At 31.8% G+C, this 16,465-nt stretch overlaps 2 protein-coding genes and 1 long non-coding RNA gene across 3 annotated transcripts; all 3 read right to left on the bottom strand.

Annotated features, from left to right (window-relative positions):
- Positions 1 to 1,723: 1,723 nt before the first annotated feature.
- LOC140059139 (uncharacterized) lies at positions 1,724 to 3,461 on the bottom strand. The gene is made up of 3 exons (XR_011847125.1): positions 3,429 to 3,461; positions 3,179 to 3,235; positions 1,724 to 2,858 (listed from the first exon to the last, which is right to left on the bottom strand). It is a non-coding gene; the product is annotated as an uncharacterized lncRNA (long non-coding RNA).
- A 710-nt stretch (positions 3,462 to 4,171) lies between these two features.
- On the bottom strand, positions 4,172 to 8,942 carry LOC140058230 (uncharacterized). Its single transcript, XM_072103793.1, has 6 exons — positions 8,448 to 8,942; positions 8,135 to 8,339; positions 6,802 to 6,946; positions 5,204 to 5,755; positions 4,716 to 4,763; positions 4,172 to 4,347 (listed from the first exon to the last, which is right to left on the bottom strand). The coding sequence occupies exons 4-6, from the start codon at positions 5,733 to 5,735 to the stop codon at positions 4,172 to 4,174; spliced, it is 756 nt and encodes a 251-aa protein (XP_071959894.1). The 5' UTR covers positions 5,736 to 5,755; positions 6,802 to 6,946; positions 8,135 to 8,339; positions 8,448 to 8,942.
- LOC140058229 (uncharacterized) lies at positions 6,123 to 15,908 on the bottom strand. Its single transcript, XM_072103792.1, has 8 exons — positions 15,795 to 15,908; positions 10,153 to 10,347; positions 9,590 to 9,742; positions 9,178 to 9,477; positions 8,448 to 8,555; positions 8,135 to 8,339; positions 6,802 to 6,946; positions 6,123 to 6,264 (listed from the first exon to the last, which is right to left on the bottom strand). Exons 1-8 carry the CDS (start codon positions 15,906 to 15,908, stop codon positions 6,123 to 6,125), a joined length of 1,362 nt encoding a protein of 453 aa, XP_071959893.1.
- Positions 15,909 to 16,465: the final 557 nt, after the last annotated feature.

Below are 16,465 nucleotides of genomic sequence, written 5' to 3'. Positions count from 1 at the left end.
AATAATGTAATGAGTTGAATAAAATATCAAATGATATGGATAATTAGTTTTGTTATTTTATTCATCTGATTTGACCCAAAATATGGTTGTAATGACCCAACATTTATTGCAATCTACTTAGTTACTATAACCCAATATTGGGTCACCATGACCCAGTTTTAATGCCTCAACTTGGGTCACCACAACCCAGTTCTAATGACCCAACCCAATTTGTTGGGTCAGCTTACCCCAAAATATTGGGTCATTATGACCATTTATTGACCCAACTTTGGCACGTTCACGGTTTGTTTTTACCCCAAAAATGTCAACATTTACGGTTACAAATTTATCCGATTTTGGTCACTTTGTTTTAAGAGTGTATGAGTCTGGTGAGTAAATAATTCAAGAATACAACACATAGTAATTCAAACAAGTCAATAGTAGTAGTAGTTTATTGCCTTCATATTCACATCATTTGTTATTATCTATTTTCGTCTGTAAAATGTCAATGTACTAAACATTATCAATATTAAAAGAGGTTTAAACAATACAAAATTACAGTATATTATCGATAAAAAAAGTTAGAAAGTTACAAACATTACATGATCGCTTATTGTAGAAAATACACAAAATACCGGTAGTCAGTGTAAATCTGTAAATGCCGGTGCAAACATATTGGCTACAATTACTTAATGTGATGTTTAGCAGCAGCTTAGACACATCATTTTAGTAACTTGTGTCTTGTTCTGTATTTCTCAGAGTAAACTATTATTACAATAATATAACCTAGAAGTCCTGGACACATGGAATAGTACTTACAAAGAGGCACTGTTTAATAACTTCTGCATATTTTCAATTTACCAAAATGCATGAGATGCTGATTTAAAAAGCATTTATTTGTACTTTACTGTATATTTCATGGTACCAACAACAGGACCAACGCAACGGTAACAGATACACACACAATAAATATAATATCAAATTCTGCAATTAACAATTCATTTTTCTAAGTAATTTAAGCATATCTTAATTCTATATGATATACAAATATATATTTAAATGTGGGGTTTCCAATCGATTGCCAAAAATACGTCTGAATTGAAATAGACGTTAATATACTTCTATATTACTGCATTACTATATGTATTACTACTTGTATGGTGGAAGAGTTAGTGATACACAAAAGCTCTGTTTTGCCTGATTAACTTTGTCATTTTAATTTAGCATTTTGCTTTTGAATTTGTATCTTTATTGAAATCCAGTCACTGATACCCACATCATTTACATTTTCAGTAATTACCTCATGAGTTGCATTATAGTTCGGTATCATAAAAACGTATTATATTATTCCTGTCCTTTGAGTCAAATAAATGGTAGGCCTAGCCAAGGCCGACGTTTGCTTCACCAATTATCATTGATTAAAACAGAAACATCTAGTGTTTAAAAATTATATTAAATATTATTATTGATATGGATTTTATAAATGCACCTACTGTAGTGTTAATTATGTCAACAAACAAACGACCAAACAATCCTAGGCCTACTACTAGGCTTATGCTGAAAGACAGCAATACGAAATTTCGACAGGCAAATGGAACACATCTAAGCTAATTATGTTTTCTCCAACGATTCCACGTCCTTTAGAGATGTTCACCATTAATTAATAAAAATCCTAAAAACGATCTAAAGTTAATTTAAATGCTTTTTTGATCTAAATTAGTTAATTAAATAATAATTAAATATTTCTCAAAAAAGGAACTTACATAGGTAAACCAGTCATAACAATAACATTGGCGGCGACGAAAGTACAAAATAGGTGTCGCTGTTGTATTTCAGAAGAAATCGAATAATCAAAATATTTTCCGAAAAGATTTTTTTTTGTACACGGAGAAAAGTACTATTAAACGATCGTTTAATAGTGCGTACTATTGCACCCCATGTGACCCACAATCGTCTAAGCAAATGGCAGTAATGTATTTAGGAGTTATATAATTAATTATTTACTTATATATAATACCTGTACTATGGTACCAATGCATAAACTGCATTGCAACATAAAATAGAAGTGCGCAAGCAAACGTGAAAATGGTACAGTTGGACAGTTATGTGCTTTCTTAAAAGTGTTCCCAAATAAAAAATACTCTAGTTGTTATTATTACAGTATTATTATCAAACAGTTCGCAGAATCGTATCGGTAGTGATAAAAAAATTCTGAAGTATTTAAGCTAAAACGATTACGGAACATTTTTTTATCAATTATAGCAGTTACGGTACGCGAGATTTACTGAAATGTTCCCATAAGTAAATTTGTATAGGCCTAGTGCATACATAATAATATCAATTGCATAATTGGTTAAAACATAGCACCACAAAGTCTACATTTAGTTTAACTTTCCAAATTATTTTTAAACAATTTAATGTTGTCTTCACTCAAGATCCCTCGCTTTTCAAAATCTAAAATCAAACTCCAATTATCTGCATACCTCTTTAAAAAAGGAAAGTTGTATCGTCCAACAAGAGTTTTCACATCTGAGTCACTGAGACTTTTTCCCAGATTAAACAGATTTATGGTGGTGAAAATGACAATGTAGTTTGGGTCTCAAACCTTGAAAAAAGGAAGCTTATTTTTAACCATGTCCTCAAAGCCATTTTGTTTAGTTATCTGTATTGTGTCAAACAGTACAGCCAGATTGTGTCAACTTAACAGCCCAGAATCAGTTAACAGTGCTAACAGTTCCATTGTACTGGTAACTCTAATCACCGCTTCAAAATCACCTGCATTTTTTTGAACAGAACTTTCAGTCTGTTAAGGAGTTCACGTTCATCATACCATTGTGCAAACTATGTAATGAACTGTTTAAACTCATCGTCCGAAAGATCTACATGGTTAAATAAAAACAATGTTTACAATATTATTATGTAATCAATACAGTAGAATGGTTAACATGAATATAATCACTGTTGTCACTTGCTTTAAGATTATGCTTATATAATTAAGTAATGAAACACCAATTTGTATATCATATTGTACACTCATAATGTACACTTTATAGTGAACATTATATTATTTTGCATAAGTGTATAGGACTCTAACTTTATGAGTAACAGTGTCATGATTATTAACAATTATTTGTCAACGTGTTATTCATTATCATGACCATAGTTATTGCATTGTAGTCTTGGTCTACTAGTAAGTTACCTTCACTTGGATGAAATCGGTGACTCGATGATGCGCCTTCATTTTCGTCACTATTGCCTAAAAGTATCACGATGAGATGTTACTTTATATGAATTTATTAAACATGGCACAGAATGTTATCAATTGTTATTCGTAAAAAACACGCCCATTTCCAGTTCTCTGTTCTATCCATGGGCGACAGTGAGGTTACTTGTGCATTTTAATTAATAACCACTTAATCTAAAACATTACCAACACAAATATAACATACCTGGATATGAACTTGATGCTCCAACAACACCTTTAACAAATACAATTCACATTGTCAAAATTCAATATCACATAAACAATACATATTTATAAATCGTAAAATCAATCCAAAAGTAAAAATATGAAAAAAACACACTAACATAATAACTCAATTCGTAAAACATTTTTCTTACAAAATAAGCATTAAAACATGTAGAGACCCATTAATAAAACAATATTTATATTTATAAGGTGAGAGTATTATGTAGTGCCGCAACGCAACTTGTAAAATAAACGCGCGCAAAACGTAAAAATTAACACAAAAAAACGCTATAAATTATCGCTTTTTTAAAACGAAATAATCTTTAAAACGTATAGAGCCCCAATAGTAAAATTAACTCAAACGTAAAAAAAACCACTTTATTATATATTATTATAAAACATATGGTCATCAAAAACATCTAGATTGTAGGTCTGTTGTAATTACTAGCAGACAAAGCCAATTAGAGTTAATATTCTTTGGGAAGTATTGTTACCTTAGTTATTGAATTGTGGAAAATAAAAGGTTATGTTATTTTATAAATTTAAACAAACAATTTTTAATTAAAAATGTAAAACACTAAAGTGAAAAAAATGCGATTGTTAACAAAATGCAACAAAAAAGAAAGAAATAGAAAGAAATAACATATTGGTTTACAAACTATAAAGGTATGTTTGCAAAAGAATATTTAAATCTTCTGCTAGTGATACATATTACTATTATTATTAGTCATAAATAATACTATTATAGTTACATTGATGTCCTGTAGATGGCACATGTACTGGTGCTACCCCTGGCATTGGCTCATGGTCTTCATTTGCCCGAGGTACTGAGTCTGGCTTTGACTTTGGCTTTGTCTCTGTAACCGGCAATAGCTGATTCGCCTGGTTAGCTCCTGACTCTGATTCATAAAACAATATTTTATTTGATGTTTATTAATTCGCATTTGTTAACATTACGATACATTGTAACGTTTTAAAAAAGTATGTCATTTTAGGTTTTAAAACCCTCCGTCGTCTGGTCACAGTATGAAGTCAACTTTTTACCTATTTTCTAATTAAGAACCAAAATCCTTAAATGTTTTAATTTAAGACAACTTTTTTTTTATCAAACATTATTGAATAGTTTCTTAAAAGAGAGAAGAATATTCATAGATTATGTATTTAGTTAGTATTGACTTAAAATAGACTGTGTCAAAATAACAAAATATATTTAAACACATCATGACAATACCTAATATATTATTATCTTTATCTATTGGTTATTTACCTTCACTTGGGCGACTCAGTGGTGCGCCTTCGCTTTCGTCGCAATTTCCTAAAAGTGATCAAATTGTGTTCATTATTTGTACGCAATGTTGTAAACAACATACGTATCACAATTGTTCTTGTTCTGTGTGACAGTGAATAATTAGGCTAAGATAGTTGAAACTTTTAATTAATATTCACTTAATCCATAACCAAAACCATAATAAATATGATATACTTTGATTTGAACTGGATGCCTCATATTTCCAAACAAATTATAAATTCCAGATTCTTTGTGTTACATTATGATTATCATAATGATCTGAAACCACAATTTTAGGTATCCTAACTTGACTAAATAATACTAATGTCAGCGCCTTATCAAACGAGCTTCGCTGGTAAAAAAGACTTGTTGAAATTGTACTAGAATACACATTTTAGCATAATGTTTATCCCAATTATTGAAAATGATTGGTACTTGTAAGTGAACGAATATATTAATTATATTACCTCTATCAAGTAGTAGCTTCTTAGCACGTTCATTAAGAAGACTTGCAAATTTCTCTATTTTGCCTGGTTCATCTTTCAATTCTTCGTTACTCTCTAATTTGAAAACTACATCCCAGATATTTTTTAATCCAAAATGTTCAAGGTTGTAGTAAGCAATAACATTTGATAAACTGTCTCCTTCAACTTGTTGTAAAGCATCAAACAACCGTTTTCGATATGGCGACATTGGTTTTATATTAATTTGAGTTTGTTTAATATTGTTATCCTTAACATACTCTAGTACAAGAATTTCAGCAACCTTAAATTCTGTCAGTTTTGCGATCTCCATGAGTAACTTGACATTAGAAGGTTCGATATAACCTTTTGCCTGGAGTTTATTAAACAAATTGTGTGCTGTTAAGCCACGCCCTTCAAAGTCTCCCAAGGGCAAGTGATCGTATAAGCATAGTTTTACCAAACGATAGTGATCACCAGCATAATGTTTACTAAGATTAGCTTTTAAGTCTTTGAAATGCTCATTCAAGTCTGTCATTTTATTTACTTTTTGGTTTTCTGCAAAAACAAAGTTTTATATGTAATAATTGTACCTTCTTATTATCAGAAATTCAATTTGAATTGTTATCTCAGTTATCAAAAGAAATATAGTTTGGCTTACTGCCATAACAAAATCATAAACATCCATTTACAAATATTTCTGCTTTCATCATTATAATGGTACATAGTACTCCAAATAAAACAAAATGGCTACATTAATGTATGTCCGAGGTACTGAGCCTGGCTCTGATTCTGCCTTTGTCTCTGTAACTGGCACTAGCTGATTCGCCTCGTTAGCTTCTGACTCTGATTCATAAACAAAGTATTTTATTTTGGTGTATATTAATTCGCATTTATTTGTGAACATTATGATATGTTTGATGATTCATTGGTCGTCTTCATCTTCTTCTTCATTCTTTGGTTTGTCTGTTTGGGCTTTCTTCCATCTCTTAGCCAGTGCCAATAGTTTGAGATTGTAAAGTTGTAAACAGTATATCATTTTAAGTTTTAAAATCTCCTCTCTTTGCCTGCTGGCAGTGTCAAGTCAAGTATCATTTATTGTCATTTGTTTTAAGAAAAAACATAGACATTATGTTTTCTCGTCCAGTGAAGAAATTGACCAGATATTTTAATGATCATTGTAGACTTAATTAGTTTCCCAAAGAAACAAGTTTATCTGATGAACTTTGCTATTGTAAAACTAATAGAGATCGTCTCTTTTTAAGCATTTCACAGGGCAAATTCGTCATTGTAACCCCCAGATACCATCGATCACTCCCTCCAAAAGTACCTGGATAAACTTAGAACCAATAGTTAAGCGCAGAGATTAAGTAATGCTAATGAACAGAAGCCGATATGGCCCAAGTTTCAGAAGAGCTCAGACACGACACTTCCTCAGAAGCACATCTACAGCCATATCGTATTACTGAATAGACAACTGTGATATTTCAATCAACCAAGCGATTAGAATCCTCACACATTATGCCTATATTACACCAATAAGGTGTGCTTTCAAAAGTGTATGTATAATTTCTGCTAGTCATAACAATTACTATTATAGTTACCTTGACGTCCTGGTGATGACACGTACTTGTACTACCTCTAGCACTGGCTCATGTTCTTCATTTTCCCTAGGTACCAAGCTTAGCGTTGACTTTGGCTTTGTCTCGGGAACTAGCTGCTTCGCCTGATCTGCTTCTGGCTCCGATTCTTAAAAAAAGTTGTTTAATGTTAGTGGATTATTGAATGCATAAAGTATAAGAACAATTGCATTACATAACAAAACAACTTGATACACACTTAAATATTATCAATACAAGAATATAAAACGAAACAGTAATACAATATCTATACAAGTTTCAGTATATCCATCAAACCAATTACAAAAATCATATATCGTTTGTATTATTAATTAACTTAAACGATTTAAAACAAGGCCATACAGATGGCTGCAGTCGCGTGCTTAGTGTTTACCGACCGACCGACCGACCAACCTACCAACTGACCGAAATTACTGAACATGTTTAAAAATGTTGAAATGTTTTAAAACAATTATATTTTTTTAATTTACACGTGCGTAGCCTGTCACTTTTGACGTGCTCGTATAACGTAATTTCGAGTTGAAAAGTAAGTCAAGAAAAAAGAAATCGGGCAAAAAGAGTGCGCAATAACATTTAACGTGCAGTGCGCGCAAAAATATGCGCACTCATGGCAATTTTGTAAACGCTTAAAATTGCCTGAAACGTACTCTTATTTCATCGAAAATAAATTTTGAAAATTTTAAGCGCGCGTACGCATGCGTTACATGCGCTACGCACGTAATTGTATTGCCATATGATAATTTATGCCCTGAAATTTATGACTACCAAATTTTATTTAATTGTGATTCATGGTTGTGAAGATATGATTACAAACGTGATTTCGTTAAATCGTGTGTAGACCGCGTAATTTTTGATTGCGCACCGTGAAAACATAACCACATCGATTCCTGGCCATAAGGAATATACTGTGACAAATTGACTTAGCTAGCTAGATTAAACTGATATCAAGATAAGGTCAGAAAGCGATAAAACGCATAGTGATACCGGACCAACAGACAGACCGACAGACCGACAGACCGACCAACCGACCGACATAGTGAACTATAGAGTCGCTTCCACGCGACTAAAAATCACAAACTAGATACAAATTGAATACACAATGCTAATACTGGTAAATCTGCAATGTTTCCTAACGTTTCTGTTAGGACTTGGTTGGATACGGTATGGAATCAAATCTAAAAAGAGTATTGTTTCGTAGAATAATGTGTTTGTTTTTTTATAATAATTATTAATGTTGATGAACATTTAAATACGATGAAATAACACTGATAAGCTTGAAGAAGAAGAAACAACTTACCTTTCAAAAAAAGGCGTTTGATATGAGCAGTACTCATTGCAGAATGACGTCCACATGGAACCGAATCATTCCTCAAACACTTTTCAAGATCAACTAAGTGATGATTCTTTGGATTACATGCATCGCATACCACACGTAGATTGTAACCACTGCCCTCGTATATGTTGCAGACAGTTTCAAGTTGGTCCTTTAAGTAGTTTAGTACCTACAACAGGGAAGTGCCATATTGTATTTATTTAAATATATTATTACAGGTACAGTATAATGTGAAAAGTAAATTTATTTTACAGTGTTATATCATTATATTGAATACCTCAAAGCAGACATCGGGTTTCAGTTGTCGTCGTTCAGATATTACCTTTGGTTTGGTTCCATCAGTTTCTGTGTTATATCGATCGATTGTCCGACGATATATTTCAAGCTATAGGAGTTTCAATTTCAAATTAGTTAGATTTGTAAAACAGAATACCCATTTCCAGTAGTTAATTAAGGTGTTCTTTTTTTAATAATGGTTTTACTAAATGTTTATACATTGTTTGATAATTTGTATTTACTGGAGTTTAGATATGGATATTAAATTGGACTTTTTTTAATACTGTACATTATTATAAAATGTGTTTTAGAGCTGCCGGTGAAAGCATGTATTGTGACCTTTATCTTTGATTCTACCCCGTCAATACCGAACCGAGTTGTTGGGTCATAGATCATTGTGTCAAAGGTGACATTCGGATACAACTGTGGTCTCTACGCATTTCAAACACACACATACAGGGGTGAAAACCTGGTGGAGGTAGTATCAGGAAACGTAAAGGATGACAATTTACAACTCCACTCCCAAAGACTTAATAATAAGTCTTTGTTTATGTAGCGCATCTTGTGTATATGTTTGTCTTGTGAAATTTTAAATAGTTTATCCATCCTGTAATTGGCGGGTTACTCGCTGTTGGATGAGTATGAAATAAATAAATAAATAAATAAAAATAAAATAAATATATATATATATATATATATATATATAATAAACATAGTAAATACTTTCATACCTTTAATGCATGTGGCTTTTCCTTTTTACGATTTATTTCTACGGCACCTAGACTGACTGTGTGATCTTTAAATTCAAAATCACTACGATTCCGGAACACATTTTGATCAACACTACCAGTTTCAGTCACCAATTCAAGAAATGCAACAACCAAAGTGTGGTACACCGCATCAGGAAGAAAGTCTGTCGGGGTAAGATAAATTGATACCCTTTGCCTGTCATCTTTTGTCACTTGTAGGCTAGTCTCATTATCAACTGTCATCCGACATGGCACCAAGAATTCACGGTTACCTTCTTCTTTCTGTTATTATAAACAGTGTTTGATAAAAGGATAAAATATTTCAGAGTGTTTAAGCCAGAATTTTTAAATGATTTAATCAATAATTAATGTAATAAATAAGCTTCGTACATACCGTTTTTTTCTCAAAAAGTAACCGGAACACCCTCATCACTTCTACAAAGATTTCAAAATTACCTTCGTCTTGATTTTGCCATAAATAACGCAACACCTTTTCCTCAAGAATACCTTCATCTTTAAGTCTTTTCCATCGCCTTTTCATTTCCATCTGTATTCAAATAAAAGTAACAATTTTAAAGAGCATTTTCACTTCAAATCGCAGTAATACTGATCACTTCATTAATTTTTAACGAAAGACCGGGATTGTACAAAAGACCAATATAGTGTAGCCTAGATAGTTTCACTTTTCTACTTTCATGCCATATGTTTCAGATACAAATGATAGAACAGATTCGCACGCTAAATGTTCATTTGTAAAATTTACCATAATAAATTAATTGACAGAATTGCCCTCTTTTACAATGGATCAAAACAGGCTATTGTTCGGCACGGATTGAAACCACTCTCCCTCTATCTTTAAGTAGACTGGATCCCCCGCTTAACATTTTTATTTGAGGATATTTCTGTTCATAATTAATCTAATCGCATTTCTAGTATTAATATAATTGTCTAACATACCTCTTTAATAGCTGGTGGAAATACTGTGATCACAGTTGTCAGCATCTGAATCATCGTGTGAAGATTAGTTATTACTGTGTTCCTTAATTTCTCGTCTTTATTGGAATACATAATCTTTCCAATGTCATTCATATACGTTATGGCAACGATGATCGCTTCTTCGGAAATTCCACACTCAGTGCCAATTCTAGAAGCCTATAATATGGAATTGAAATTAGTAAATATGAATAATATAACATTTTTATAGCAATAACCTAAACAATGATAGTTATAAATGTAAATATTGAACAGGAAATTAAGAAAGCTCAAGTTAATCCGTTGGTAATAAATATTTTACTTTTATTACACGATTGCATCCATTAATGATATTACTGTTTATATTATACCAAGCTATCGTAATTGTTTTCTATACTATTACTTTATTCCAATCCACTCAGGCAGCTCATGCTTAACTTACAGTATATTCTTACTTCTCTCCAATTACTCTCACTTGTACTTCGCAAATTTTTTCTGGTTGTTTTACTTTATCGTTTTGATTTAGCTATCATTTGCCTATTTTATTTGTAACTTCATTATAATTAGGGGCTTCTCGATTTGAACATTCATTATGACTCACACCATATAACGTCAATAGTTATGATTATGTGCATCTATGATGTACGTACTGTAAATGGGATTAAAACATTCACCGAGCTCAATGAAACCATCTTTTTAATGTATTGATGTATTTTCTGATTGTTTGACATTGATATTATTTGTAATACCGGTACCTGGATGAAATTATGTTTTTTTTATTACAATTCTAAAAAAATATTATATGGCATTATATCGGTATTCTGGTTAGTGTTATAAGTAAGCAATTGGAACTCTATTTAAAGAACAAAACCAAGAGAACGCCGCGGCAGATGTTTTGGCTGTGGAGTTTTTAGAGATTTAGAAAAATAAAATGAGTCTTATATTTATAACTTTAATAAATAACTTTGGGATTGGGTCAACCGGCTCCGCTACAGTGACTAAGTTCACTTTGGTTTACCTTTTTTTGTATGTATTTATATTGAAATTGACCGAATAAATAATGAAATACTGTTATATAATAATAGTTCATTCTTATATAGCGCATAAGCAAGCTATCAATGCGCTGAACATTATAACCCCATTCATTTCCTGATCAAACACCTATGGAAACATACTCTCATAGATGCAGATAGTAATCAGTTCCCAATTATACACCTGGGTGGAGAGAGGCAAACGTAAGTAAAGTATCTTGCCTAAGGATACAAGCAATGCGGCGAGAGTTGGATTCGAACCTCGGTCTAACGATCAGTAGTCGATCGTCCAACAAACAGCGCCACACGCCCTCACTAAATAATGTAACAACTGAAACAAATGAATACCCATAATCCATTATTAGGCTTGGTAAAATGCAGTAAGTAATTCTGAAAATGTTTGTATAACTTGATAGTTTGATCATTTATAAGGAAATGGGAACCGGTAACGTTGTGAACTGAATTTGCGGTCCAGATTGAAAAATCAAAGTTTCCCGAATATAAGCGACTCTTCGATATGATAGGCCTATCTGGCTGGTAATTTCATTAGCTCCCGGTAGGTGTATTATATGAAATATTGTAAAGTACATTATGCTTACATTGTGTTTTGTTATTTTTTTGGTTGATTTTTAATTGTTTGTTTTATATAATTTATTTGCAAAGAATGTAAGCTATTGTATATAAGGAGGTACAAACAATAAGGATGAAGTTTGAATCATATTTACTTCTTTTTAATTTTGCCACCAGAAAACATATACTATTCATCTTAAAGACAAACTACGAAACATTCTTACCACCACAAATCAAGACATTTAACTGAGAACAACGGGAGACTGCAAGAATATTCAACCAGATTCAACTAAGTCGCTGTTAACCAGACGGAAATGATAACATACTTTAGAAGCTTTTACAAAACACTACAATTTACCAGACGACCATGAAATGCAGTAATATTTTCCTATACCAGACATGAGGACGGAAAATAACTGACATAATATTAATCAATAACACAATAAACGTCTATTATTTTAATATTTTTACACAAACAAAACAAAACAAAGATAATGTACAGATGTACGGTATATTAATTATATTAACGTGATTTAAAATGTTTTGACTGCAAAGATTTTCAAACATTCATTTTACAGTGAGCACTAATATTATTTGCGATGACTCTGCAAATGTGTATTTAAAATTGCTGCTTTTTAGAATTAATAGACACTTAACCCTTTGAAAACGTGGCTTGTATCCCATACGGGAGTAATTCACTGTCTCATGACGCAAGGCCTGTATATATACGAGTTACTTGTTGGGGTCACTGACTTTTTTTACATTTGACCTTTGACCTCCTCCTACGATAATTGTTTTTAATAGCTGAAAACCGGTTGAACAGCTAGAGTACACCATCATAATGTTGAAGACAGGCCGATTTTCTTAAAAAAATACTATTTTGATAGATTTAATATACGATTGTACAAATGTATTGATTTGCGATGAATGGAACATCCCAATCTCTCAGTCTGCCAGAGTTTGGTTTAACACAAGTAGGTAAATTTATGAGCCCTTGGTTTAACACATACGGTAGGTAAATATATGGGCCCTTTGAGAATAAACTTGCAATACTTTGACAATACTGTAAATACTATTAACTATTTTTGGTCCTCATTTGAATGGAACATTTCTTACTGTGAATGTTCGTACTGTTAGATGTAATATAAAAATATATACAATTAAACTTTATTACTGAGATTGTGGATAGGCTCTACTGTTAGATAATTATATAAACACATTATTATATACAAAATACACTTTATACTGACAGTTCTTTCTCAACGTTTGTATTAATTAATAATTACCAAAAATATAAACGTCGTAGTGGTGTATCGTGACATGTACTTTAATATTTCAATCGATTATGACAGTGACAGTTTTAACTAAACTAAATAAAGAATGTTCTCTAATATAATTAGGAATCTCTCGGAGAAAATTAGAGTACAATGAATATTTAAAAAAAATAAAATAATAAATAAATAAATAAAATAAACAAAGTATTAAATCGCAAATGTTTTACTGTATTTAGAGGTATATTATTTATAGGCCTATAAAACATTAAAAAAATATTTCGTTACTGAGTGGATAAAAAAAAGTAAATATAAAAAGTAATATACTTTAAAACTTTTCTTTACATCAAAACAGTTCAAAAAGTTCAGAAAAGCGATAAAACCCATAGTGATACGGGACCGACAGACAGACAGACAGACAGACCGACCGACCGACCGACATAGTGAACTATAGGCATAGAGTCGCGTCCACGCGACTAAACATGATGCAAAAATATATTTGTGGTGTAGATCATAAGTACGTTATAGGTGTAATCATATACATTATCTCTAGCCCATATTACCTTATTTAGTGCTGTTACGGATGCACCTTGCTTCATGACATACTCTATTACTTCTAAGGTAGGTTTATTTGAACGCATGTATTCATGCAACGGAGTGTTTCCGTTCTATAGAGAAATTATAATCATGAAGTTTATACATATACAGTGTATTGCAGCAAATGATTATAGTTAGGTAATGATAAATATTACACAAAGAAATTGAAATAAAAGGTTTTGCTGTGAACGTAGAATGAATTATATCAATATTATCCGTGCATTCCCTTATTTTTGCAATGTTACTGATAAAAGAAATCATAATCGTGTAGTTTATACATACAGGTTTATGTCAACATTGCTTTCTGTCATGATTCTAAATTCAATATTATAATACTATGTCTACATAAAACATAGATCAATTAATAATTTCATTGCAAAATATACCAATCTAACAATAATAGTAGGATCTTGTTTAATTACTACTAAATAATTATTGCAGCAAGTAATTCTAAATAGGCTAACTCAATCAATTGTAATATGATATAAAATAAAGTGGATAAGATATGTTTGCGGCTCAGATCATAAGTACGTTATAGGTGTAATCATATAAATTACGCATTCCATAGAGAAACGGATGCCGAAGAAAATGAACGATTTCCATAAAACTTAGCACCCTAGGAATTACTTCCGAAAGAGAAACTTGTCACAAAATGAGACCAATTGTTTAAGTCAAATTTAAACAAACTTAATTTGTGTTTTGTATGTAACATTAGGGTTGAGGGATGGGGAAGAGGATGGGTGCAAAAACAAAATTTTTTTTAATATATTCTTTATCCATTTAGTAACGAAATATTAATTGAACTTATTCAACCTTATGTTCCTAAGCGGTCTCTGAGATCTAGATCTGAGTCTCTTCTTGCCCATATATTTCATCCTTCCACGTTTTATGGAAATCGTTCATTTTCTTCGGCATCCGTTTCTCTATGGAATGCGTTGCCTATTGAAATTCGTCAGGCTACTTCCACCAGTGTCTGCAAATCTCTCCTCAAAACCCACCTTTTTAATTTGTAATTTTCTAAATTTTCAGCATAATGCGCTATATCAAGTACCAGTTATTATTATTATTATTATTGTTTTCATGTTTTACAAATAATATACCACTAAACACAGTAAAACATTGCAATGTAATACTTTGTTTTAACTATCACCGTCCTAGTCGATTGAAATAGTACAGTACATGTAACGATACATCACTACGACGTGTATATGTTTGTATAATGTAAAACAATCTGTGAAAACCACCTCTATTCGGGGAAAATCATAAATTCGATTTAATCGTCAATAAATATTAATTTATCTTTATTATAACTCAACTTAATTAGTAGGCCTATATGGTTTTCAATTGTTTCTTAGAGCCAATTCATACTTAAGTTGGTTCCTACTCTACCCACCAAAGATGTTCTACGTTTAAGGCATGTGATGTACCGTAGGCCTAACCTCTACTGGTTTCACAACGCTACTAATGCCAGTGAGGGAAGGGTGATGATGTGGGTGGTTTAACTGCAATAATAAAGATTTGTACATAATATACGGCGAGTGAAAACGCTAGCTCATTATCCGTTTAAAAAAAAAATTATATCCAACCTCTGCAGCACAGATTGAAAAAAAAAATGGATCAAATTTCTGTTATGAGTATACAGTACTTGCCTTTACGACGCCTGAGGGAATAGACACTTGTGAAACAGAGATTGGAATGTTCCATTCATCGCAAATCAATACATTTGTATAAACATATATTAAATCTATAAAAATAGTATTTTTTAAAGAAAATCGGCCTGTCTTCAACATTATGACGCTGTACTCTAGCTGTTCAACCGGTTTTCAGCTATTAAAAACAATTATTGTAGGAGGAGATAGGAAAATGCGAAGCCTCCTCTCATTTTTATGGCGGGTATTTTTCAAGATGGACATCCATTAGACAGTGTATACCACGATGGGAAAACACCCCTATTTGGGGCAAATCGTTGAACCTAAATTCGTTTTAATCGTCAATAACTAATTATCTAACTTAATTTAATTAGTAAACAGGGTTACATCAGGTGGTTAAAATCAGTGCCGAAAGTACGAACCAACTTTATATACCATCGAGAAAAAATTCTAGAAGTAAGGCGTGATTTACCGAATTTTGCCCTTACGTAAATTTACATATAGATTACCTTATTTAGTGCACCTTGCTTTGTGCGATAGTTTACTACTTCTAATTTAGGTTCATTTGAACGCATGTATTCATACAGCGCGGTGTTTCCGTTCTGAAGAGAAAATATAATCATGTGGTTTATATATACAGTGTATTGCAGCAAACACTTATGGTTCTGAACGTCAACCTAACTATATACTTGAACTAAACACGATGAAAGATACCTCTCCGTGTAGTTGCTATATCGTAAACCGCATTTATGAAGATATATTATTATTACATAATAAGACATACGTAAGCCAACTTTTTCCCAAGTGCATTACAAATCACACATATTATTCATACAATAAACAATTTAATTAAACAAACGATGCCGATAATTCAACAAATATATTTGTATATTATTTTGTTTCCCATTAAGATATTTAATCTCCATACCACGAACGCTAGAGGTGTCCAGCTGTATTTGCTTGTCGTAACCAGTCTGTTGTAGATATATATAATGAGTCTTATAAATAATAATAATAGTTGGGTCAACCGGCTTCGCTACAGTGATTAAGTTCACTTAGGTTGACCATTTGTTATGTATATATTGAAATAGACAGAAAAAATAATGAAATGAAATACTGTTATGTAATAAACAACTGAAAACATGCATACCCATACTCGATTATTAGGCTTGGTAAAATG

Source organism: Antedon mediterranea, chromosome 9, assembly GCF_964355755.1.
Source record: "Antedon mediterranea chromosome 9, ecAntMedi1.1, whole genome shotgun sequence".
NCBI classification, from domain to species: domain Eukaryota; kingdom Metazoa; phylum Echinodermata; class Crinoidea; order Comatulida; family Antedonidae; genus Antedon; species Antedon mediterranea.
This window is presented reverse-complemented; position numbering and strand designations above follow the sequence as displayed.